This window comes from Hyla sarda, chromosome 2 (assembly GCF_029499605.1).
Source record: "Hyla sarda isolate aHylSar1 chromosome 2, aHylSar1.hap1, whole genome shotgun sequence".
Lineage (NCBI taxonomy): Eukaryota > Metazoa > Chordata > Amphibia > Anura > Hylidae > Hyla > Hyla sarda.
Genome location: NC_079190.1, coordinates 142,645,077 through 142,671,845, shown reverse-complemented (window position 1 = coordinate 142,671,845; position 26,769 = coordinate 142,645,077). Strand labels below are relative to the sequence as shown.

Here is a 26,769-nt window from a genome sequence, read left to right as displayed (position 1 = left end):
ACGTAAAGAACCTTGTTGTTTCTTATAGAATCAGATATTACAGTAGATGACAGGAAACGAACAGTTAAGTTTTATGTTTACCTGTAGAAGATAGGCACATTAAGCTCTAATCATATTCTTACAGTTCATTAAACCTGCCTTTTCTGAAGTGTTCTTTGTGTCTACTTTATCTCTTCATTGTTTCAGCACAAGGTAGGATAATATGTGTGTGCTACCTAGCCTTGGCCTCCTCGGGGACGTATAGCAGCCTTTGCTCATCCTTCTTTGTCTGCAAACTAGTCAGCCGTAGAAATGTTTTATTGCATTGTGCCTGTGATCCTGCAGTAAAACTTCACTGCACTTCTTAAATCACATGGTAAAGCGACATTGTTCCCATCCACTATGCTGTTGGAGTCTCCTGTTTCTAGACCACCAGGTAGTGATAGTCTAAGTATAGTATAAAGACATAGATTGATAGAAAGTTGTGTAGAGTAAATGAGCTCAGCAAATGCTCAGTATATTTGAGATCACAAACTATACACTTAGGCTTCCAAAATATTTTTTCTTGGGCCTTACTGGCCTAAGATGGTGATACCAGGCACTCAAGAGCAGTCGACATTCATTCCAAAAGTGAAGCGTGCATATGTGGTATGGATAGTGACCATGACAAGTTGCTTTGGTCCCATTGTATCATCCCAGAGTTCTAGTATCATCTACAGTACCCCCCATTAAAAGGCAGAGTACCATAAGTCTTTACAATTTCTTTCCATGATTTAGCTAACAATCGTCTGCTAATATATATATATATATATATATATATATATATATATATATATATATATATATATAACTCAATGGGGGAGATTTATCAAAGCTGTCTATGTCCCGCATCAATATATACCAAACTACAGAGGGTTAGGCTAGTCTATTGTGCGCCTAATTTATCAAAAGTCGCACAGCTCTTGATAAATTCTGCGCACGGACTTCAGGATCTACGGTTTAGACTGTATTTAAACCTGCTCCAGCATGGTCTGACATTTCGGCTTACTTTCGATGTGACTTGTCGCTTTTGATAAATTCAGCACCAATGTATTTTTCCGTCTAAAATGCATCATGTTCATGACTAGAATGCATCATGTTCTAAAAATCCTCTAAAGCAAAAGTCGCAAAAAAGTCACACATATTTAGACTGTGACTTTCTGTGCGATAAATTTAGACAGGAAAAAACTGTCTAAATCCTTTGATAAATCTCCCCCAATGTGTGTGTGTTTATGTATGTATGTTCCAGCATCACATCCAAACGGCTAAAGATATTAACATGAAACTTGGCACACATGTTACTTAAATGTCAACAACAAACATAGGATAGGTGATTTAACCCTTACTCACCCCCATTTGCCAGGGTCAGGGATTTTGTTTAAAGTCCCATACAAGTCTATGGGAAATATATGTTACTGCATCACTTCCAAACGGCTGGAGATATTTCGATAATACTTGGTCACATGTTACTTATATGTCAACTTAAAATATAGGATAGTTATTTTAACCCTTAGCCACTCCCATTTGCGAGGGTCTGGGTTTTTGTTTAAAGTTCCATGCAAGTCAATGGCAAATGTATGTTCCCACATAACTTCCGTACGGCTGGAGATATTTCAATAATATCTGGTACACATATTACTTATATGTCAAATAAAAAGATGATAGTTAAATTAACCCTTACCTACACCTGTCAGGGACCGACCAGGGGACAGGGAGAGTGAACCCTAAACTGACCCTAAAAACTGCTCTCCCTGCCTACTTGCCCATCCACCCTAACCAGTGGATCGACAACTGGGTGATGGTCCCTCCCTGATCTAAAGTGCTGGGGCCTAATAAAAACACATACTAATAAATAGTCGGTCACAATCCAGAAACATAACAGTAACATATAATTCTATAAAAGATTAAGTTCAGAGGACACAGATCAGTGAGCAGCACAGGAGACACTATATGGATCAGCGGTCATGAACAAAGGACTCAGTGGTCATGAACAGAGGACACTATAGATCCGTGGTCATGAACAGAGGACACTATAGATCAGTAGTCATGTACAGAACTCCAAAGATCTGAAAGCAAGAACTAATAAACATAGAGTTCAAAACACCAGACAGGAAAACGGATACGTCGACAGACTTTAGGAACAGATAAGAAAACAGCATAATCCCCCAGAACATCCAGAAGACACAAAGTCCCCATGGACCAGAAACAGGGATCTATCGCAAATCAGGAATATTTGCATTCCCTATGCAAAACCTCCAGTAGACACGAAGTCCCATGGACAGGTAATAGGGATGCCTAGATACACAGAATATATTTATAGAACACTGTTCACACTGAACACAAAACAGGAATAATCGCAATCCCCTCAGAACACCTCCAGTAGACAAGGAGTCCCATGGAGCGGTAACAGGGATGCCTAGATACACAGGATATATTTATAGAACCCTGTTCACACTGAACACACAAACTGGACACTCCACTATAGGAGTAGCCATTAATAAATCCAAATAGACTACTGGCCATCGGCACACTCACCAGTGTGGACAGGATGCTGACCCAGTAGGAAAACAGAAATATAAAACACAGAACCTCACATAAACACAGTGTGAACAGATGTATAGCAGAAAGGATAAACAAATCCTAAAACCGACTAAACAAACATAGCTTAAAATCCACTAAGAGCATGCCACCTAACATGGCTAAAACCAGAAAATACAAAGTGCATGCTAAAACAGAGATGGTAAAAGCTCAAACGAAGAGTGTTTCACCAAGCCTCCATTAGCAGCATATCCAGCATGTTAGCAAGTCAGGATGAAATGAAATCAATCACCAGCACTGAGGCTAGGCTGGGCTGACTATAAATAGACACGCCCTAAAGGCTATTGGCTAACAGAGGCTGAGGCTGAAAAAGACAGAGACATTAACAAATCCCTGACCAGAGAACACAAAACTGTTCACACACAGCAAATCCAATAGCTGTGTGTGAACACAGACCAGGACAGACATGACAACACCCTTATATAAAAGATGGGTTTTTGTTTCAAGTCCCATGCAAGTATATGGGATTTCCAGTACCTTACTCCACAAGCGCCGCTCTGCATCTCCTCGTGAATGTGTCAATCCGGCTTGCAAGCCACACCCCATCTCACAAAAACATGCCCACATTTAAGCCCCACCCCTTTTATTATCTAGCCTTTTTGTGCATCGGTCTGGCTTCCAAATCACGCCCATTTCCACAAAGCCACATCCCCCCATCACGGGATATGAGGTTGAGATAGGAGGACGGGAAATGAGGTCGAGATAGGAGATCGGGATATGAGGATGGGATATGAGGTTGAGATAGGAGGTTGGCATAGGAGGTTGGGATAGTAAGTCGGGATAGGAAGTTGAGATATGAGGATGAGATATGAGATCGGGATATATGGATGGGATATGAGGTTGAGATAACAGGGGATAGGAGGTCAAGATATGAGGTCGGGATATGAGGACAGGATATGAGGTCAAGATAGGAGGATGGGATAGGGGGTCAGGATATGAGGTTGAGCTATGATGACAGGATATGAGGTTGATGTATGAGGATGGGATATGGGGTTGAGATATGATAACAATATATGAGGACAGGATATGAAGTCAAAAGCTTCCTCCTTTGTTGATTTTCCTCCCCAACACGGATTAGGAAGGAAAACCAGGCAACGCCGGGTACTCAGCTTGTATTTACATAAAAAGGGCATCTGCTTTGGCAGTAGATCAAGTGCTGACTGTTGCACATGGTAACCATGAACTGTGGGTGCTTCACCAATGAAGCCTTCCACATGGTTGAGAAGCATTTCTATACTTGTACAAATATATGAGTTAGCAAACAGAATTTCAATGCATACAGAACCATGAGAACCCCTAAAAGCATGTTTTCTAGCCAAATATGCTTTGATTATGAAATACTCCGTACAAAACTATGCTGTAGACACCTAAGGGTTCTTGCACGTAAATGCATTGTGGTTTGCTCATGCTGTTAAGAATATTTCTTAAGAACTGATTCTCAAATGTATTAATGCTACAATCTGTTAGACAGCATAAAGACAGCATCATTTAGGATGTGCATATTATCATTGTAGGTGTAAGTGAAGCATTTATCATTGTAGGTGTAAGTGAAGCTTTTATCATTGTAGGTGTAAAGTGAAGCATTTATCATTGTAGGTGTAAGTGAAGCAGTTTTCTACACTTTTTTTTGTGTGTGCTGGTAATGTGTAGGAGCACCACATTTAATGGTCACAGAACATTTGATACATTTTGTGCAGGTCACATTTTCTGAAATTTCTCTCTTCACATACACCACAAAGCTAAGCTAAGTCTGGGCTGGTGTAGTTTTAGAGACTTTTCAGTGGCTTTGCACCTTTTTTTTGCACATTTTCACAAAAAGGCGCAGTTCATAAAACCGTTCCATATCATGTGTATTGCCAAAATCAGTGGATTGCAACTCAAAATCAGCAGAAATGTGTAAACCAAAAGGCGCAAAAAAGGCACCAATAAACCCTGCTTGCGCTGTGTAGACACAAAGTCTAAAGGCAATGATAAATGTTGCCCACAGGGTTCTTTAAAGTTTGACCATAGACCCTTAGAATCTTTACCTCTGGTGGGCCCAAGGCAGTCTGAAATGTGTCCTTCCGTGCCCATATCTCGTTGATGGCCACTTAAAGGGGTAGTCCAGTGGTGAAAAACTTATCCCCTATCCTAAGGATAGGGGATAAGTTTGAGATTGCCTGGGGTCCGACCGCTGGGGCCCCCTGCGATCTCTCTGTACGGGGCCCCGGCTCTCCGGCCAGATAGCGGGTGTCGACCCCCGCATGAAGCTGCGGCCGACACGCCCCCTCAATACATCTCAATGGCAGAGCCGGAGATTGCCGAAGGCAGCGCTTCAGCTCTGCCATAGAGTTGTATTGAGGGGGCGTGTCGGCCGCCGCTTCGTGTGGAGGTCGACACGCCCCCTTCCCGCGGGCTGTCGGGGCTCCGTACAGGAGATCGCAGGGGGCCCCAGCGGTTGGACCCCCCGCGATCTGCAACTTATCCCCTATCCTTAAGATAGGGGATAAGTTGTTCACCACTGGACTACTCCTTTAAGCTTAATATTAAAGGACAAAAATGTTCAATAATATAATTATGTGCTCTGTCACATTAGTGCTGAGGCACAGTAAGAATAAAATATTTTGGGCAAGACTTGTAAAGCTTGTAACAGAAATAATGTGGTATTTCTCTGCTTGTTTGCAGATAACTAGATTACCAGAGACATGAAAACAATACTGTGCTGGATTAGAAGCCTATTCTTTCTGTACACAGTAAATGGCTGTATTACAATTACCTGGCAATGAAAACGCAGTGCTGTAAATTGAAACACCTAGTAGCAGGCAACACCAAGGAAAATGACATATATTATGTTACCTTTTGTGCCGTCCATCATGTGAACCATTCTTGCTTTCATTCTGGCGACTTCAGCATAATACCAGAAGGATATGTTTTCTTGAAGCTGTATGAGATAGACACCATAGAAGATTACTACATTAAAAAAATGTACCGTATTTTTCACCGTATAAGACGCACTTTTTCTTCCCCAAAGAGGGGGGGGGAAAGTTGGTGCTTCTTATACGGTGAATACACACCTATCGGGTTGGTCCCTGCAGCCATCAATGGCCGGGACCCGCGGCTAATACAGGACATCACCGATCGCGGTGATGCCCTGTATTAACCCTTCAGATGCGGTGATCAAAGCTGACCGCTGCATCTGAAGCCAAAGTGACACAAACCAGGCTGCTCAGTCGGGCTGTTCGGGACCGCCATGGTGAAATCGCGGCATTCCCAAACAGCTTACAGGACACCGGGAGGGACCTTACCGGCCTCCTCGGTGTCTGCTCCGTGCCGGGATCCCATGCATGGCCAGCGCTCTCCTTCAACGTCATCACGTCGTCGCGCACGCCGTCCCATCATCCAATAGGAGCGGCGTGCTTAGCGACGTGATGACGGCGACGTGATGACGGCGACGGAGAGCGTGGATCCCGGGGAAGAAGACGTCCAGAGCGTCAGGGACACCACGGGGACGCGGCGACAGCAATGGAGCGTCATCCAGGGCAGCGGTGACGGGTCCGGAGCGGCGGGGACACGTGAGTATTACCTCCTACCAGTGGTCTTCAACCTGCGGACCTCCAGATGTTGCAAAACTACAACTCCTAGCATGCCCGGACAGCCGTTGGCTGTCCGGGCATGCTGGGAGTTGTAGTTTTGCAACATCTGGAGGTCCGCAGGTTGAAGATCACTGTTGGGTTCAGAATCTTTTTTTTCTAGATTTTGCACCTTTAAAATTGGGTGCATCTTATATGCCGGTGCGTCCTATAGGGCAAAAAATATAGTAATAAATGAATAACAATAATGGCAACAAATTAAATCAGTTGGTGATTTTGAAAATCTTTTTTTGTTACTATATACAAGCATGACTTTGAAGTATGCAACAGTAAAAATGCTATTATTGATAAGTACACGTTTCATGTTCACCATTTGCCCTACAGATTCTTTATCAGACTGTAGATTGTCCTTTTACAGCTAAGATAACATACAGGGGCTGTCATACAACATCCTGTGTCTGCTGACAGGTATACTGGGCATGCACACTGAATTTTAAAGGGCTGTAATCCTAGAAAGTGGCTAGCAGAATGCTCTTATAATGAAGTAAATATTTACTAATAATAACCATGTAGAATGGCTGCCTATGCATTTTTCTTATTACCGGTATATAGTCTATAAGTTATATGTGAAATGGTAAGGTTTTACTAGATTAGGACATTTATTAATTGTCTGTAATTGCAGTTACCCATTTGAGTGTATAGAACTGAAGTGACATACCAGGCACTGCCCATGGCTAGATGGCATATATTTTTGTATGTTGGTGTTATATTTCTAATAGTACATAAAAAATGTTGGAGTTCTAGAAGATGACAAAAATACTTTAGTGTACAGGTCCTGATGCTGAGGTCAGAAGTTCCCCACTGCCAAACATCTGCTCCTCCAACCTCAGGGCATGCACAAAATTCTGCCAAACTGATCTTAGAGACTCGCCTTACCATGTCCCATGTGACTGCACAGTTACTGTATCAGACTTCTACCCCAGAAATTTGGTACATTCAGGTAATTTAGTGTCAGCCTGACGTTGGTACTTCCGTAACCCAATGCAAACTTCTAAACCATAAGATTATGTACCAGTTCAGCACAATGAGCTTACCCCTAAACCCCCCTCGACTCTGCTACTAAATTACATTAAAATGTATTGCAGAAGGTGTAACTAGAATACAATCTGATCTTTATGAGCTGAACCCCCCCCCCCCCAAATCTCCATTCCCTATTTCTATGCCTCCGATATTCCTGACTCATGGCATGGGCCTCCAGGACTTTATAAGAGAAAATTAACTTCTCAGGGGAAAAAAAACAAGATTCAGTCTTTTGGATCCAGCATACACCCAAAGGGTTGATCAATTTTTTTATATATTTTTTTTTATTATTATTATTTTTTTTTAACCAATGGGCCTAGACTGTGAAATAACAACACAAAAAAATAAATAAATAAATAAAGCGGCCAGACCCCTGCAATTAGACTGATAAATTTAGATTTCCTGAAGTACCCCTTTAAAGCAAGAACTGTTAACTATCAGTCAAGCACTGATTCACATACCATTTTTTACTCCATTCTGTAATGCAGCAGACCTAGAATAACCAATGACCTACTTTGCTCTAAAATCTGTAAACTCTTATGATAAATTTAGAAAGGTCAGCAGTTAAAACAGATAAAAATCTCAAGAAAACAGAGAGATGACTTGATGAAGTTTGTGCAAAATGAAGTGTCCCATTTAGGGCTTAATTGAAGAAGCAGAGAACAGGATGTGATGCCAGAGTATGGAGGTGATATAGTGTCTGAAGCAGGTCAAGTCCCTGAAATCCAGCCAAACTTGCAGTGCTGACTTGTCACATTGTCAGGGATATTAAGCTCTTGCTAAGACAAGATCGCTCTGGAGTAGATATATAATTGCCATTCTGTAGCACACTGCCTTGTGAATTATGGGTGCTCTTCACTTGAATGCACTGGTACAAATTACTGCAACCTTCCATTAAGTACAAATAGCAGATAATACAGTGCTCTTATTTTGTATTACCAGCTTAAAGCATCCTCACAGTGACATTTTAGGGTCTTCATTTTCATTGTGCATTAGTGTGCCATAGTATATCTGCTGAGAAGAGGATGATGTTCGGAAAAGTCTTTATAGGGATTTGCAAAGACAATTTCTATAAGTTTAGGTTATCCATTAATAACATACAATTAGAACACAAGAATAGGAAGGACGGCACACACAAGATGCACTTCATGGTATTACCCATAATTTTAAAGTCTGATTGAATTTGTAGGTGACCTTAGATAAACTCTAATAGGCTGTGCACTCAGCTCATGAAGGACCTTTAAAGGGATGCTCCACTGGCTAGCGTTTGGAACTAAATGTTCCGAATGCTGTGTTCGCACTGCGGGGGTCGGCCATGCCCCTCGTGACGTTATGGCCATGCCCCCTCCAATGCAAGTCTATTGGATGGGGCGTATTGGCCGCCACGCCCCTTCCCATAGACTTGCATGGAGAGTGTGGCCATGATGTCACAAGGGACATGGCCGACCTCCGCAGCGAGAACACAGCATTCGGAACATTTAGTTCGGTATGCTGGCCAGTGGAGTACCCCTTTTATGTTCTGATCTAAGCCTCACCTCTGCATTGGGGCTTGCTTTGTTGCTTTCTTCATTTTTTAACAAAGAAAAAAAGTGCTGAAAAAACTTTCTTTCCAAAGAAGCCGTGTTTTTCTGACACTGAACAACCCCTTTAAATCAAGGATTGGTGTATTATATAGTTAACATACTATTGGTGCCCAACCCATGAAATAGATAAGGCATTCAAATAATAATAAATTAGCAGTGTATCAATAGCTTTAGCAACATACACGTAACACAAGAAACTGAGCAAATAATAAATGCATTCCTTTGTGTCTTCTGTTGACACTGAAAACCTTTTAAAAATCGAAAAACCCCTTTTGCTTTCTTCTGCAAGCAGTGCTACACCTGTTCATATGTTGTTTTTGGTATTGCAGCTCCACCTAGTCTTCTATTTACATCTATTCCACTCCACTATATCTTTTATGTTAGTATGTTGGTTGGTCAACTTGTTTTACAATCCATGAGTTACACGCTATGATATGACATGGACCTGCATATCCACTGCAATATAGCAAAGAAAAACCAACACAGGATGGTTACACTAAAAAGAGTTAAATGACTGGCGCTGTAACCTCTGTACTTGGATAAAGTTGTAGTTATGGTTTATTTTACTAAGTTAAACTGACATTTAAAGATCCCTATTTTAACGTAGGTGCTGATGTAATACAATCTAGTCAGAGATCTTTCATGTAAACACTGTAAATTGTACTTTAATATGCATAATGGAAAAAATCCCCATGCAGTTAGGGTTGCAGGATTGACTTGCAGTGGAAGTTTCCATAGTCTTTTGGCACTTATATCAAGCTCCGGATCTGATGCATGATCTTAATGCCGGGAAAGTTTTTAAAGGGGGTCTTTTACTCACATGAGGACCTCTACACCAGATTCAGCTGTAATATTACAAATGGATTTTATTTTTCACAATACTTTTATTGCTGAATAAACCCCAAAACTCACTGGCATTCCATCTGTGGTGTGCCACTGGGTGTGAAGGTGAGGTGTATGGGGCAGATGTTGTAGCCCAGGGGCAGGTGTTATGAACCCCTAAATGGTTGTGACGCCAGGGCGTGGTTTTCCCAGTAACCACCCGTACAGTAGTACTGCTATCCTAAGGTTAGGCAGGGCAATAATAGTCCAAGACCAGTTTAGGGTTAACGGTAGCTTTACTGAGGTAGACAGATGGTAACAGTCTTTACAGCTAAGCCAGGATCCCAGAAAGGTGGCTAGTAACACAGAAGGACCTTGCAGCTTGCTGTGACTTGTAGTGACTTTGACAGACTTTAGGACAGCCACACTGACTATAATGGACTTGACTATAGTCTTGACTTGACTGTAGGTAGTGACAGCAGACATAGATGACTTGACTTACTGGCATGTGGCTGTAGGTTAGGCTTGAAATTCGCACTTTTGGCAGATGCTCATGGTAATTCTATAATAAAACATGGCTCTATTTTCGTCTGGTTTCCTTCCTTTATTTATTTCTTTCAAAAATATTTTATTGACATTTAAAAGAAATATACAATGAAATGTTGGACGTATGAAAAAAAGCTCACTAATTCTTTTTTCTCTTGTAAAACAGATATCTTTGAAAGCAGAATGTTAATGCTGGACGGGATGCCGGCAGCAAGAGTCAAAACCGAGCTACTGGAATCTGAGCAAGTGGTAAGCAGACTTTACTAGGTACTGCACTCTATTTCACATGAGCTGCTTTGTGTCATTGTGTTCAGCACTAAGAAATAAGTTACATTTGCCAAAAAGGAATAATATGGCTGCTTATACTTAAATCTGGTTTCTATGGGTATAACTGGTACACAATGCCAATTTTTTTTCCCTGTCTGATCTAATGATCTGCAGTAAATCCACAGAGGCAAATCCATACCAAAACGTTTTTTTGATGAAGATTTTTTAAGTCAAACAAAAGTAATGTCCCAAACCCACCGTTGCGGATCTTACTGTAGGTCCTCAGGGTTTCTGCATCAAAATCTGTAAAAGTAATTTTTTGACAATTTTGATATCCCTATTTAAGTCATCTGTATCTGCAGCATACCCTAAATTGACGCGACACGGATTGAAAATCTACATCACAGTTCAATTTCCTGTCAATTTTTGCTACATCATGTGAAAGATTGTTTGCAATTTAATTTTATGTAGATTTTTCGCATACAAATGCATATGAAAATCTTCAGTGTATCTGACTTGTGTGAGAGTAGCCTCAAAAGCCCTATGTTTATTTGCACTCATTTTTTTACCCCATTAGTTGCTTTGTGGACTTTAACCCCTTAAAGGGGTTATCCATCATAAGGGGATTTTAGTATGTACCTGGCTGACAGTAATGGACATGTTTGGAAAGATCTGCACTTGTCTTGGGGGCTAAATGGCTATGTTGTGAGATTACCATAACTCTGTGGCTATCTTTTTGTGAACTGGGTATTTCCTGTTGGCGATCATTCTCTCAAACTACACATCCCATAGTTTCTTGTTTAAAAGTTTGAGGTCACTTTCCTCCCTCCCACACATCAGCCACCCCACCCATTGAAACACAAATGAGTTACATTTTGTTTAAAAGACCAGTGTTTTCTAACCAGGGTGCCTACAGCTGTTGCAGAATGATGTCTCTCCCACCCAGCGGTCGCTCCACCCATTGAAGCAGGACAGCCTTCCTTTGCACTCCTAACTTGTGATGTCATGTCTCAATGCACTGAAACCTCGGAAATACCGAGACCTGAGTCATTTGTATGCTATTAAAGGACAACTGCAGCGGTATGACACTTATCCCCTATCCACAGGATAGGGGATAAGTGTTTGATTGCGGGGGTCCGACCGCTGGGACTCCCCGCGATCTCCCTAACGGGGCGCCGCCATTAGCGCTCATGGTGAGCGCTAAGGCGCGTAGCGTCGACCTAGAGGTCGACGGTGACGCCCCGTCTCCTCCCCGTCCCCATACAGTTCTATGGGGTAGGCGGGGAGCCACGAACGCTGCCTCCCTGCCTCTCCCATAGAGATATATGGAGGAGGCGTGCCGTCTGCAACGTCATGCTGCGGCCGGCACGCCCCCTGCACGGGACAGCTGCGGCCCCATACAGGAGATCACAGGGGGTCCCAGCGGTCGGACCCCCTGCGATCAAACACTTATCCCCTATCCTGTGGATAGGGGATAAGTGTTAATCACGCTGCAGATGTCCTTTAAAAATAAATATTAGGACAAAAATATTTGTACATAATATAGTTTGTTTATATTATTTGTACATAATATAGTGTGCAGACACTATATTATAAACTACACTAACTTTACAGCCCCTGTAGCCTAGTCAAATAAAAAAAAACATTGCTGGAATAACCCTTTAAGGACCATTTTGGCCTTAAGGACTAGGCCAATTTTATTTTTGCATTTTTGTTTTTTCCTCCACCCTTTCTAAAAATCATAACTCTATATTTCCATCCACAGACCCATATGAGGGCTTGTTTTTTGCTTGACCGATTGTCCTTTGTAATGACACCTCTAATTTTACCATAAAATGTGAGGCACAACCAAAAAAAATTATTTGTGTGGGGAACTTAAAAAGAAAACCGCAGATAAGCTAATTTTGAAAGGCTTTGTTTTCACGCTGTACACTTTACATTAAAAATGACATGCTTTCTTTATTCTGTGGGTCAATATGATTAAAATGATACCCTTGGTTACATGCTTTTCTATTATTGTACTGCTTTAAAAAAATCTAATTTTTTTAAAACAAAATTACTATGTTTAAAAATCACTCTATTTTGACTACCTATAACTTTCTCATTTTTCCGTGTGCGGGGCTGTATGAGGGCTCATTATTTGCACCGTTATCTTAGTTTATTTGTAAAAAATTTTGGAATGTGATGTGACAAAAAAGCTGCAATTTTGGACTTCATTAGATTAGGCACAGCACTGATCTGTATTATCAGCGATCTTCTCTGTCTGCTCGATGTCAGACCAGAGAAGAAGACCCCAGGATGGCGGCCAGAGCAGATCCGATCATCTGCCATCCGATCACCCATTCAAACGCCCGCACTGTCGCAGGTGCCGTGATCTGTATTGATCACGGCATCTGAGGGGTTATTGGCGGACATCAGTGCGATCGCTGATGTCCGCCATTACCATTGGATCCTTGGCTGCTGATAGCAGCCGGGACCTGCCGTGTATGATAATGTAATGTATGTCCTGATGCGTTAACTACCAACGCATCAGGACGTACATTTACTTCCATTGTCCTTAAAGGGGTACTCCGATGGAAAACTTTTTTTTTTAAATGAACTGGTGCCAGAAAGTTAAACAGATTTGTAAATTACTTCTATTTAAAAAATCTTAATCCTTCCGGCACTTATTAGCAGCTGTATGCTACAGAGGAATTATTTTCAAATTTCTTTTTGGTCTTGTCCACAGTGCTCTCTGGTGACACCTTTGTCCGTGTCAGGAATGGTCCAGAGCAGCATAGGTTTGCTATGGGAATTTTCTCCTGCTCTGGACAGTTCCTGATATAGGCATCAGTGTGTCAGCAGAGAGCACTGTGGACAAGACAAAAAAGAAATTCAAAAATAAAAGAATTTCCTCTGTAGCATACATCTGCTAATAAGTACTGGGAAAGACAAATATTTTTTAATAGAAGTAATTTACAAATATGTTCAACTTTCTAGCACAAGTTGATTTAAAAAAAATTTTTTTCCACTGGAGTGCCACTTTATGGGGTAAATATACTGTTATTTGACTGGATTAACATATGGGGGGTCATTTACTCTTCTTCCATTTTTTCCCCATTTCTACAGTGAATTTTGTTACATTTTTCCTTTATATGTATGAAGCTGTTTTCACATGTTGTAATTATCGAAGCGCCAAATTACGCCAAAGTTTTTAACCTCCCTATTGAAAGTGAAAAATCACAGCCTGAAGAGATGGCAAAAACAGGGTGAAACACTTCTTTATTGACTTGGGGTAAATACGAAAACCACTTTAGGTGCCTCTAGACATTTTAGAAGCTCAGTATTTTGCAGCTAAATTGTTATAAAGATTTTATAAGGATTCTTGGGGTCATGATTTCTTGTAGGGTTGTTTGAGACTACATTGAAGAATCTGTTTTTACCCCAGGAATAGCCAAACTGTTGTCTGTTGTCCACGGATTATGTCCTGTGTTGCAGTTCAGCTATACTGGAGTAAATGGTACTGAGCTGCAATACCAGACCCAAGGATCAGAGTGGTGGAGAAATAGCAGACCACTTTTTGTAGACTCAAATAACTATCTTAGGCTATGTTCACACGGCAGACTATGTGCAATTCTGCACAAATTCCGTTCAGTAAAGCTTGCTGAGCGGAATTGCGGCAGAATTTTCTGATTGCGTAAGACACGAAACGAAATTAAAAGCCGCATTGACGTCATTGGGATTCTGCCCGCAATTTCGCAAAATTAAAAGACAGGTCTTAAAATTTTGCGGAATGCAGAATTTCCGTGGCGGAATTTCCGCTGTGTGAATAGGACAGCAAAATTACATTAAAGGGGTACTTTGTCCCTAGACATCTTATCCCCTATCCAAGAATAGTGGATAAGATGTCTGATCGCTGAGGACCCCCGCAATCTCTCCTGCAGCACCCTGAGTCATAAGCTCTCCGGAGCTAGGTTTGCTCTGTGGCTGATGACTCATGATACAGGGACTGGTGGTTCGTGATGTCATGGCTCCGCCCCTCATGACTTCACACCCCGCCCCCTTAATGCAAGTCTATGGGAGGGGCGTGACTGTTACCACTCCCCCTCCCATAGACTTGCATTAAGGGGGCGGGACATGATGTAATGAGGGGCGGAGCCCGCCGGCCCCTGTCATCAGCCACGGAGCAAACTTTGCTCCGGAGAGCTGATGACTCAGGGGGCTGCAGGAGAGATCGTGGGGGTCCCCAGTAGCGGGACCCCTGCGATCAGACATCTTATCCCCTATCCTTGGATAGATAAGATGTCTAGGGGCGGAGTACACCTTTAAACATATTGGCCTATATTTATCAATCAGCCTGAAACCCTAACTGTCTGTTTCTTTCCCATAACAACCAATCACAGCTCAACTTTACCAGAGCTCGTTAAGATATGAACTATGAGCTGTGATTGGTTGCTGTGGGAAAAAAAACTGACAATTAGGGTTTCAGGTTGATTAATAAATCTCCCCCAATGTGCTTTAGATGTTGACAGAATTCTTCCGTGAAATTCTGCACTGAAATTCGGCTATATGAACATAGCCTTAATGGTAAAGATATAAACAAATAACTTTAACAAAACTAAACCTAAAGGCCCATACTTATCAAAGAATGCCTATGGTAGAGCTATTTCCCCACATTTATTTGGGTGGTGGGTTTCACTAGCTTGCATCTTATTTATCAAGAAGGTGCAGCAGGATGATGAATTTTGCGCAGCTCTGCTGTGGCGGGAAAAGCTCGACCACATACACTTTTTCTAGATGCTTGTGAAGGAGGGAAGTAGGCACTTTCCCTGGTCCTGAATTTGGTAGGTTAGGTGTTTTTACTTACTTTCACAGAGCTGCCGGGACATTTTTAATTACATCTTAGATGCTACAATCAAATTTGATTGCGGTGTCTAAGGGGTTAAAGCTGGGCATCACCGTAATCGGTGATGTCTGGCATTAGAGATGGGTCCTGGTGGCAGATACCTGCCAGAACCACCCAGCTATGACCCGCTTTCAGCTCCTAAGTGTGTCATAGAAGGGGAGTGGGACGCTGTCACCCACAAGAGGTTAAAGGTTGAATTGTGGAAGGTAGAAGTGATTCTCACGCCTTCTGGTAGGTGGTGTAGCTTTGCGCACAAAATGGCGACTTTTGACAAAAAGTCGCAAATGATAAATACGTGATGTCAGGCAAAAAGAGTGAAACTGTCTATATCAAAAGTTGCAAAAAAGTCGCTAAATATGCTGCTTGCGTCTGAACTGCGCCAAAACATAGACCAAAAAAAAATGCTCTAAAAGCAATGATAAATCTCCCCCAAACAGTCTCGTTTTAGAATTCATCAGATTGATTTCTAGAGGCAAATAGAAACATATACAGTAGGACATATTTAAACAAATATATTTTACATCTGTATTACCTTATTTTCAAAATACAACTTCAGACTCGGAGAAACACAAACCTTTTCCATAGCACTTATTTCCTTTATCCTTTTGTTTGCATTTATTAATTTTAATTGAGGGGCAAAAACAAGTGTATAGTTTCATGTCAGATAGATAACAGGGTTCTAATGCTTTGCCTTCCGCTAGAAGTTATATGCCTAGTATTAATGTGCAGCTAGGACGGATGGAAATGAGGATCATGCATACTTAATCAGGTTATTTTCATCACGGTTGTTTGGTGTAAAGTATTTCATTGTGGTACTTTAAAGAGGCGACTTAACTCTGCCTGAATTGCTATTTATTACAAGTGGAAATAAGTGTTTTAATAAGCCATTATTTAAAGCTGACTGCCTTGATGGGTTTCCCTCTCACCCTATTATGCTATGGGCATATTAGAAAATTCCAAATAATTTCCTCTATGAAAAAAGCCCATCTATTTCAATTTTCTGTGCAGTAATTATATTGTTAAGAATACACAGTTGATGGAATGCCGGTTGTATTACTGAGTAAGCCCATTACACATTAACTTCTATTGAATTTTATTGTGATGTAGACAGAAGAGTTGTGTTATTTTACAAATAATAGGGGAGCACATGTACCAGAACAAAACCATATTTAGATTATTGAACAGGGTTCTAAAGAGAAGAAGCCTTTTATAAACAAAAATTAGAGGTGTACTCTGGTGGGGAATTTTTTTTTAAATCAACTGGTGCCAGAAAGTTAAGCAGATTTGCTAATTACTTTTATTTAAAAATCGTAATCCTTCCAGTACTTAGCAGTTACTGTATGCTCCACAGGAAGTTCTTTTCTTTCTGAATTCCTTAACAGTTTGACCACAGTGCTTTCTGCTGACACCTCTGTCCATGTCAGGAACTGTCCAGAGCAGGAGCAAATCTTTATAGCAAACCTATCCTGCTCTGGACAGTTCCTGACATGGACAGAGGTGTCAGCAGAGAGCACTGTGGTCAGACAGAAAAGAAATTCAAAAAGAAAAGAACTTCCTCTGTAGTATACAGCAGCTGATAAGTACTGGAAGGATTGAGATTTTTAAATAGAAGTAATTTCCAAATCTGTTTTAACTTTCTGGCATCAGTTCATAAAAAAAAAAAAAAAAAAATTCCACCGGAGTACCCCTTAACGACAATGGACGTAAATGTACGTCATGGTGATGTGGTACTTAACGCACCATGACGTACATTTACGCGCCGACATGATCGCGAGCACCGGAGCGGTGCTCGCGTCATGCCCGGCAGGTCCCGGCTGCTATCGGCAGCCAGGGACTCGCCGTTAATAGCGGACATCCGCGATCGCGCGGATGTCCGCCATTAACCCCTCCGATGCCGTCATCAATACAGATCACAGCATCTGCGGCATTCCAGTACTTTTAACGGATGATCGGATCGCCCGTGCTGCCACGGGGATCCGATCATCTAGCATGGCGGCCGGAGGTCCCCTCACCTGGCTCCGGCCGTCTCCCGGGATCTTCTGCTCTGGTCTGAGATCGAGAAGACCAGACCAGAAGATCACCGATAATACTGAGCAGTGCTGTGTCCTATACATAGCACTGCACAGTATTAGCAATCAACTGATTGCTATGAATAGTCCTCTATGGGAACATAAAAAGTGTAAAAAAAAAAAAAAAAAAAAAAAAAAAGGTAAAAAATGTAAAATAAAAAAGTAAAAAAATGTGAAAAATCCCCTCCCCCAATAAAAAAGTAAAACGTCCGTTTTTCCCATTTTACCCCCAAAAAAGCGTAAAAAATTATTAATGCACATATTTGGTATCGCCGCGTGCATAAAAGTCTGAACTATTAAAATATATTGTTAATCATCCCGTACGGTGAACGGCGTAAACGTAAAAAAATAAAAAATAAAGTCCAAAATTGCTGCTTTTTTGTCACATTTTATTCCCAAAAAAATTTATACAAAATTTATAAAAAGTAAAACCTAAGCAAAAGTGATACTGATAAAATCTACAGATCATGGCACAAAAAATGAGCCCTCATATCGCCCCATATACGGAAAAATTAGAAAGTTATAGGTAGTCAAAATAGGGCAATTTCAAACATACTAACTTTGTTAAAATGGTTTGAGATTTTTTTTAAGCGGTACAATTATAGAAAAGAATATAATCATGGGTATCATTTTAATTGTATTGACCCACAGAATAAAGAAAACATGTCATTTTTACCGGAAAGTGTACAGCGTGAAAACAAAACCTTCCAAAATTTGCTAAATTGCGGTTTCCTTTTCAATTTTCCCACATAAATTATATTTGTTTGGTTGCGCCGTACATTTTATGGTAAATTAAGTTATGTAATTACAAAGTACTATTGGTGACGCAAAAATCAAGCCCTCATATGGGTCTGTGGATGGAAATATAAGAGAGTTATGATTATTAGAAGGCGAGGAGGAAAAAACGAAAATGCAAAAATAAAATGGGCCTGGTCCTTAAGGGGTTAACTCTACAGAAGAATTTCATGATTTAATGGAATGCATTGTAGACATTCTGTATTCAGAGCTTCATTGTTATACAGATTTTACTTAAAGAGCAACACAAATAAGGGGACATTGGCCGTCAGTTATCATTGTAGGTGTTTTTCTACACCTTTTTTTGTGTGCTGGTAATGTGTAGGAGCACCAAATGTACTTACAGAGCATTTGATAAATTTTGTGCTGGTCAAATTTTCTGAAATTTCTCTCTTCACATACACCAAAAAGCTAAGTCTGGGCTGGTGTAGTTTTAGAGATTTTTCAAAAAGGCGCAGTTCATAAAACCCTTCCATATCATGTGTATTACCAAGATCAGTGGATTGCAACTCGAAATCAGCAGAAATGTGTAAACCAAAAGGCGCAAAAAAGGTGCAAATAAACCCTGCTTGCGCCTTTTTTTTTACATATTTTCTAGATACAAAAAATCAGTCTAAAGATGATGATAAATGTCGCCCATTTAGTTTAAAAAAACACTCTGACAAAATTATAAGCATTAAATAGGAATGCATAGAAAAACTAGCTTCCGATGCATAGAGAAACTAGTGTTAGTCATACCATATAACAGAAGAACCAGAATAGTTATCATAATTCAGGAATTAACCGTGGGTATAAAAAAATTGTTATTATTTTTTTTTTTTGGTGCCGAACAACTTCTTAATCTATTTCTATAGTGGTTGTTTCTCTTAACCAAAGCTCCAAATCCCTTCAGAGACGTTTGGTTAAATAATAATTTTCATAGCTACCACTAGTGGGAGCTAAGCAGCTTACTGCATACTTTGTTATTCTTGAGTTCAGTGGGTATGCAGCATCTCAGCATCTCTGAATGGTGACATTAGCCTTACCACTATACTGTAGGTAGGAGATCCTCCTTGTGCGGCAGAGTGTACTGGCTGCTATATCATGGTTATTGCATCTTATGTGCCTTTCTTACATATATAAAAATACAGGCAGAAAATAGACAGCAATTATTATATCACATTTTCCAATTTACAGTCACATGATGGGTACCCTCATTTTGTGGAATTCTATTATGCTTCTTTTGCTGATGATACAGTACTGATTGGTACAAGTAATATTCTGCTGTTGGTGTCTGATTCCTTCCTTCCTTGTTCTAAAAGCAGCTTACTGACGTTAACACATCTCAGATAAGGGTTTTTAGCAAAGAAGATACATCATATTTCCTGTTTTTAAGCCTATTACTAGTGAAGGGAACATTTCAGATTCTAAACTAACAGAAAACAATAGCTCACACTCAGCAACTAAATCCAAGAATACAACCACATTTATCCTGTCTTCTCAGTTATCCTATAAGTTTTTTACATTTGTGAATAGTTAACTTGTATGTTTTTGAGGTTTATAATACAGTGACCCCCCGACCTACGATGGCCCCGACATATGATCAAATCGAAATACGATGGCCTCTCAGAGGCCATCGCATGTCGATGTCAGTATCGACATACGATGCTTTTTTATGTCGGGGCCTTCGCATTAACACCTTAAGGACTCAGGGTTTTTCCGTTTTTGCACTTTCGTTTTTTCCTCCTTACCTTTTAAAAATCATAACCCTTTCAATTTTCCACCTAAAAATCCATATTATGGCTTATTTTTTGCGTCACCAATTCTACTTTGCAGTGACATCAGTCATTTTACCCAAAAACGGAAAAAAAAATCATTGTGCGACAAAATCAAAGAAAAAACGCAATTTTGTAACTTTTGGGGGCTTCCGTTTCTACGCAGTGCATATTTCGGTAAAAATGACACCTTATCATTATTCTGTAGGTCCATACGGTTAAAATGATACTCTACTTATATAGGTTTGATTTTGTCGTACTTCTGGAAAAAATCATAACTACATGCAGGAAAATGTATAAGTTTTAAAATGTCCTATTCTGACCCATATAACTTTTTTATTTTTCCATGTACAGGGTGGTATGAGGGCTCATTTTTTGCGCCGTGATCTGAAGTTTTTATCGGTACGATTTTTGTTTTGATCGGACTTTTTGATCACTTTTTATTAATTTTTTAATGGTATAAAAAGTGACCAAAATACGCTTTTTTGGACTTTGGAATTTTGTTGCGCGTACGCCATTGACCGTGGGGTTTATGGAAAAGGGGGGTGATTCAAACTTTTATTAGGGAAGGGGTTAAATGACTTTTATTAACACTTTTTTTTTAAACTTTTTTTTTTGCAGTGTTATAGGTCCCATAGGGACCTATAACACTGCACACACTGATCTCCTATGCTGATCACTGGCGTGTATTAACACGCCTGTGATCAGCGTTATCGGCGCTTGACTGCTCCTGCCTGGATCTCAGGCATGGAGCAGTCATTCGTTGATCGGACACCAAGGAGGCAGGTAAGGCCCCTCCCGGTGTACTGCAAGCTGTTCGGGACGCCGCGATTTCACCGCAGCGGTCCCGAACAGCCCGACTGACTAGCCGGGATACTTTCACTTTCGCTTTAGAAGCGGCGGTCAGCTTTGACCGCCTCTTCTAAAGGGTTAATACCGCACATCGCCGCGATCGGTGATGTGTGGTATTAGCCGCGGGTCCCGGCCGTTGATGAGCGCCGGGACCGACGCGGGAGACGGCGAAGGACGTAAATATACGTCCTGCGTCGTTAAAGGGTTAAGTGCTATCCAGCAGCGCAAAATAGCAAAAAAGCCGGATAGCAGCTTAATGTTCCCCGTGTGGTGCGGTAAGTATTACTTACCCCTCCACGATGCTCCGGGGTGCCCTCCGGTTCCTGCGTTGGTCTTCCGGTGTCTTCTCGGCCCTCTCCGATGAATACGCTGCTGTGCACGTCATCCAATAGGAATGGCGTACGCAGCGGCGTAATGACGTCGCTACGCAGGCCCAGTAAGGCCTTGCGGAAGACAACAGAGGACCGTAGAAGACAGTGGAGGACTGGAGAAGACCAGGAGAGCCCAGTGGAGGCCCGGGGTCACCATTGGGAGCGGCGGGGACACCATCGCGAGCGGCAGGGACAGGTGAGTACAGCTTCCTATACTTTACATTGCACGAATCCCTTAACATACGATGGATTCGACAAACGATGGCTCGTTTGGAACGAATTACCATCGTATGTTTAGGGACCACTGTAAGGGATAATAGCTTTATATACAGAGGCATAGCTAAGGGGGCTAGTGGGTGAAAGTAGATAGGAATGTGGCGAAGGATGCGGGACTCTAGTCTTCACTGGGAGTACCTAAAGTGATCCTGGTAATACCTGAAGAGACTGGATGCAAACCTATCAGACATCTATGACCGTTGTAGATTATACCATAGAGGTCTATGATGGAAACAACCCTTTAAGAAGGACCTATGGCCAACCAAAGAAAAAATGAGATCTTTGGGTGCCCTGATTACACACCCTTTTACAGTTTATTGATTGATAGGCACTCCCATTCCTTAGATATGAGGGTTTATATTCTGTCTGACAATTCAGGGAATTTGTCAGGTGGGTGTGAACTTAATTGTAATAATTGAAGTGAGGTGCGGGATTAAACATTTTTAACTTGGAAACACTAGGGTTTACACAGGCCCAAGTTAAAATAATAAAATTCTTTTGAAAAACAGGAAAGCTGTGGAAGACAAGTCCTTGACTGGTAGTAAACAATTTGCTGATGCTAGATTTTATAGGGATACTTGTTTGACTATCCAGTATGATCTGTATTGTTTGGAAGATCTTTTGTATAGTCTCAGTTTTAAAAACTACTGATTTCATCTGCCAAATAGTGAAGTAAATGAGCAAAAGCGAGGTTTGCATGTAAAATACATATTGTCAAGAGAAGACAGGAATGGAGAATTAGTCACAGACTGATGGCTCAGCAGAAAAAAATGTATCTCCAAATTAGGGATCGACCGATTATCGGTTTGGCCGATATTATCGGTCGATAATCACGATTTTGGGCATTATCGGTATCGGCAATTACCTTGCCGATAAGCCGATAATGCCCCGCCCCCACCGCACCGCGACCGACCCGCCGCACCGCGACCGACCCGCCGCACCGCGTCGCACCCCCCACCGCACCGCCCCGGCCCCATTGCCTCCCCCATTCCCGGTTTTATAATTACCTGTTCCCGGGGCCCACGCTACTTCTGGCTCCTGCTGCGTCCTGCAGTGCGCAATGACGAGTGATGTGCGCGACGTGACGTCACCGTCAGTGCGCACAGTGACAGCTCAGGAGGACGCCACCGGAGCCAGATGTAGAGTGGACCCCAGGCCCCGGGAACAGGTAATTATAAAATCGGAGATGGGGGGGAGGCAATAGGGCCGGGGCGGTGCAGTGCGGCGGGTCAGGGGGCGGTCACGGTGCGGCGCGGGGGGGCGGGCGTGGTGCGGCGGTGGGGGGAGCGGTGGCGGTGATAGGACTCAGGACCCCCGGACAGGCAGGGGGAGAGAAGCGGGTGGCGGCGGCGGTCTATGGCACCGCAAAAGCCACTGCAGTGCATTGATTTAAAGCGCCCGCTTTAAATCAATTATCTGCAGCGGTGTCGCGGGGGGGATAAATAGCCGATAACTTATACTGGAATATCGGTATAAGTTATCGGCTATCGGCCCCAACCTCCACCGATTATCGGTATCTGCCCTCAAAAAACGATATCGGTCGATCCCTACTCCAAATACTATGATGCAAGGTCACTGGATAACTATGATTTGAAGGACATATTTATATGAAACTAGGTGTATTTAGTTTATGGAATGTGATAGTTGAAAAATCTCATGTGATGAGAATATATATATATATATATATATATATATATACACACACACACACATACACAGTGGGGCAAAAAAGTATTTAGTCAGCCACCAATTGTGCAAGTTCTCCCACTTAAAAAGATGAGAGCGGCTTGTAATTTTCATCATAGGAAAAAAATCCATAACATCACATTGTCTAATTTTTAAAGAATTTATTTGCAAATTATGGTGGAAAATAAGTATTTGGTCACCTACAAACAAGGAAGATTTCTGGCTCTCACAGACCTGTAACTTCTTCTTTAAGAGTCTCCTCTGTCCTCCACTCCTTACCTGTATTAATGGCCCCTGTTTTATACTGATAACAAGTTCAAAGACACCTGTCCACAACCTCAAACAGTCACACTCCAAACTCCACTATGCCCAAGACCAAAGAACTGTCGAAGGACACCAGAAACTACATTGTAGACCTGCAATAGGCAAGCAGCTTGGTGTGAAATAATCTACTTTTGGAGCAATTATTAGAAAATGGAAGACATACAAGACCACTGATATTCTCCCTCGATCTGGGGCTCCATGCAAAATCTCACCCTGTGGTGTCAAAATGATCACTAGAACGGTAAGCAAAAAATCCCAGAACCACATGGAAGGGACCTAGTGAATGACCTGGAGAGAGATGGGACCAAAGTAACATATGCTACCATCAGTAACACACTACGACACCAGGGACTCAGATCATGCAGTGCCAGACGTGTCCCCCTGCTTAAGCCAGTACATCTCCGGGCCCGTCTGAAGTTTGCTAGAGAGCATTTGGATGATCCAGAAAAGTATTGGGAAAATGTCATATGGTCAGATGAAACCCAAGTAGAAGTTTTTGGTAAAAACTCAACTTGTCGAGTTTGGAGGAGAAAGAAAGCTGAGTTGCATCCAAAGAAGACCATGCCTACTGGGAAGCATGGGGGTGGACACCTCATGCTTTGGGGCTGTTTTTCTGCTAAGGGACCAGGACGACTGATCCGTGTAACGGAAGAATGAATGGGGCCATGTATCGTGAGATTTTGAGTGAAAATCCCCTTCCATAGGCAAGGGCATTGAAGATGAAACGTGGCTGGGTCTTTCAGCATGACAGTGATCCCAAACACACTGCCCAGGCAACAAAGGAGTGGCTTTATAAGAAGCATTTCAAGGTCCTGGAGTGGTCTAGCCAGTCTCCAGATCTCAACCCTATAGAAAACCTTTGGTGGGAGTTGAAAGTCTGTGTTGCCCAGCGACAGCCCCGAAACATCACTGCTCTAGAGGAGATCTGCATGGAGGAATGGGCCAAAATACCAGCAACAGTGTGTGAAAACCTTGTGAAGACTTACAGAAAACATTTGATCTCTGTCATTGCCAACAAAGTATTGAGATGAACTTTTGTTATTGACCAAATACTTTATTTCCACTATTATTTGCAAATAAATTCTTTAAAAATCAGACAATGTGATTTTATGGATTTCTTTTTCTCATTATGTCTCTCATAGTTGAGGTATATCTATGATGAAAATTAGAGGCCTCTCTCATCTTTTTAAGTGGGAGAACCTGCACAATTGGTGGCTGACTAAATATTTTTTCCCCACTGTGTATGTATATATGGTACTATACGTTTTTATTATGTGCCCCTAATGCCAAATTATATATGTTTTAAATTAACTTTTAGTACCTGTCAGGGATGAATTGTCCCCTTTTTTTTTCAGTAGTTCAGAATTCTTTGGCACTATGGATAATTGTCATCTCAAGCCTTTCCCGACTTCCTTTCTGGCTTAAGACAACATGTCGAAAGTCAGCTGATCACAAGCAGCTTGACTGCTTGTTGTCTTGCTTGACAAGACAGCCCCCTCATGATGTGTGTGGTGCATTTTTATGTTTCGCTGTGCCTACATTGAATTCATCCCCCGCTGTCACGTTATCTCAGCACAGTCTGCAGATAGCAGGGCATGGTCAATGCTGACACATGCTCGCCAGGGAAGATGAGAAGCAGACAAGCCCCCTGTGATCAGCTGACTTGCATTGCTTTGTCTCCAACCTTACAATGAGTCGTGAAAAAAATGAAGTGTGGGCCAAAAATGAAAAAGGTCAAAAATGAAAATGTAGGCCCTTTAAAAAATGATAAAGAAGAAATTATAAACGGGGATCAGGAAAAAGCAAATATATTAAACAAATTCTTCTCCACTGTATTGACCGAGGAAAATGAAATGCCAGGTGAAATACAGCAAGATAAGGTAAACTCCTCTTTACAGGTCACCTGTCTAACCCGGGAAGAAGTACAGTGCTGCCTACAAAAAATCAAAATAGACAAATCACCAGGTCCAGATGGCATTCACCCCCGTGTTCTAAAGGAATGAAGTAATGTAATAGACAGACCTCTATTTTTAATATTCATGGACTCTATAGTAACAGGGACTGTTCCCCAGGACTGGCGCATGGCAAATGTGGTGCCAATATTTAAAAAGGGGACAAAAGGTGACCCTGGAAATTATAGGCCTGTTAGTTTAAACTCTGTTGTATGTAAATTGTTTGAGGGTTTTCTAAGAGATGCTATTTTGGAATATCTTGATACAAATAAATGTATGACTCCATATCAGCATGGCTTTGTGAGGGATCGGTCCTGTCAAACTAACCTGATCAGTTTTTATGAGGAAGTGAGCTCCAGGCTGGACCATGGGCAATCACTGGATGTCATATATCTGGATCTTTCCAAAGCATTTGATACGGTTCCACATAAATGGTTGGTGCATAAAATGAGAAGAATGGGGCTGGGGGACAATGGGGGGCATTTACTAATCTTTTACTATGTAGTCTGGTTTTTACCCTGTTTTTTTCTACTTCATTTTTGACTATGTGCGACAAATTTACTAAATTGTTGCACGGCATTAATAAATTTGGCGCACATAGGCAAAAGTGGGAAATTTACTTCATGTAGTAGAAAAAATAGTCTGTTCCTTTTTCCTGCTGTCTGAATAGGTTTGGCTGCTAGGTTTCCTTCTGGATCTTTTGTTTTTGAGTTTTTTTTTAGCTTTTTCACCACATCTAAATAATTCAATAACTACAGTGGTCCCTCAAGTTACAATATTAATTGGTTCCAGGAAAACCATTGTAAGTTGAAACCATTGTATGTTGAGACCATAACTCTATGGAAACAGGGTAATTGGTTCTAAAGGCACCAAAATGTCATCCAAAAATAGGAAAAAGTGACAAAGAAAAATAAGTAGATAACTGATATAGATAAAGCAAATCCTTACATATAAAAGTAATAAAGATCTGCTGGGAGCTGTAAATCACTGTCTATGTCAGTGTTTCCCAAGCAGGGAGCCTCCAGCTGTTGCAAAACTATAACTCCCAGCATGCCTGGACAGCCAAAGGCTGTCCGGGCATGCTGGGAGTTGTAGTTTTGCAAAAAATGGGGCCACCCTGCTTGGCAAACACTGGTCTATGTAGAGGACAGGAGCTTCTTCAGGGGTCCTTTACAGTACAGGCAATGTCCAAAACAAGTAATGGAGTTGCCCTCACCTGGTGTCCAAAAGAGCAGCTAACCCTGATACAGGTAAAGTGTACAGAACATGTAATACCAGTCAGTGCATACACTTCAGTAATACAGGGGTTTTACCAGTGAATG

The 26,769-nt window shown here is 41.6% G+C and overlaps 1 protein-coding gene and 1 long non-coding RNA gene across 8 annotated transcripts in view; one reads left to right on the top strand and one right to left on the bottom strand.

Moving 5' to 3' along the window:
• LOC130355421 (uncharacterized) overlaps window positions 1-6,147 on the bottom strand; it is a 72,774-nt gene extending 66,627 nt beyond the window's left edge. Inside the window, exon 1 of the long non-coding RNA XR_008888517.1 lies at window positions 5,452-6,147. This is a non-coding gene — a long non-coding RNA (uncharacterized LOC130355421). The remainder of the gene's footprint in view (window positions 1-5,451) is intronic.
• Window positions 1-26,769, top strand: part of KLF12 (KLF transcription factor 12) — a 247,079-nt gene that overhangs the window by 119,190 nt on the left and 101,120 nt on the right. For 6 of the 7 annotated variants that reach the window (XM_056555514.1, XM_056555515.1, XM_056555511.1 and 3 more), the window contains one exon: window positions 10,383-10,465. In XM_056555514.1, the coding sequence (XP_056411489.1) occupies window positions 10,400-10,465 (66 nt within the window). In that variant the 5' untranslated portion in view covers window positions 10,383-10,399. Of the gene's footprint in view, window positions 1-10,382; window positions 10,484-26,769 lie in introns of those variants that run through there. The other variant, XM_056555516.1, reaches the window with a different exon arrangement.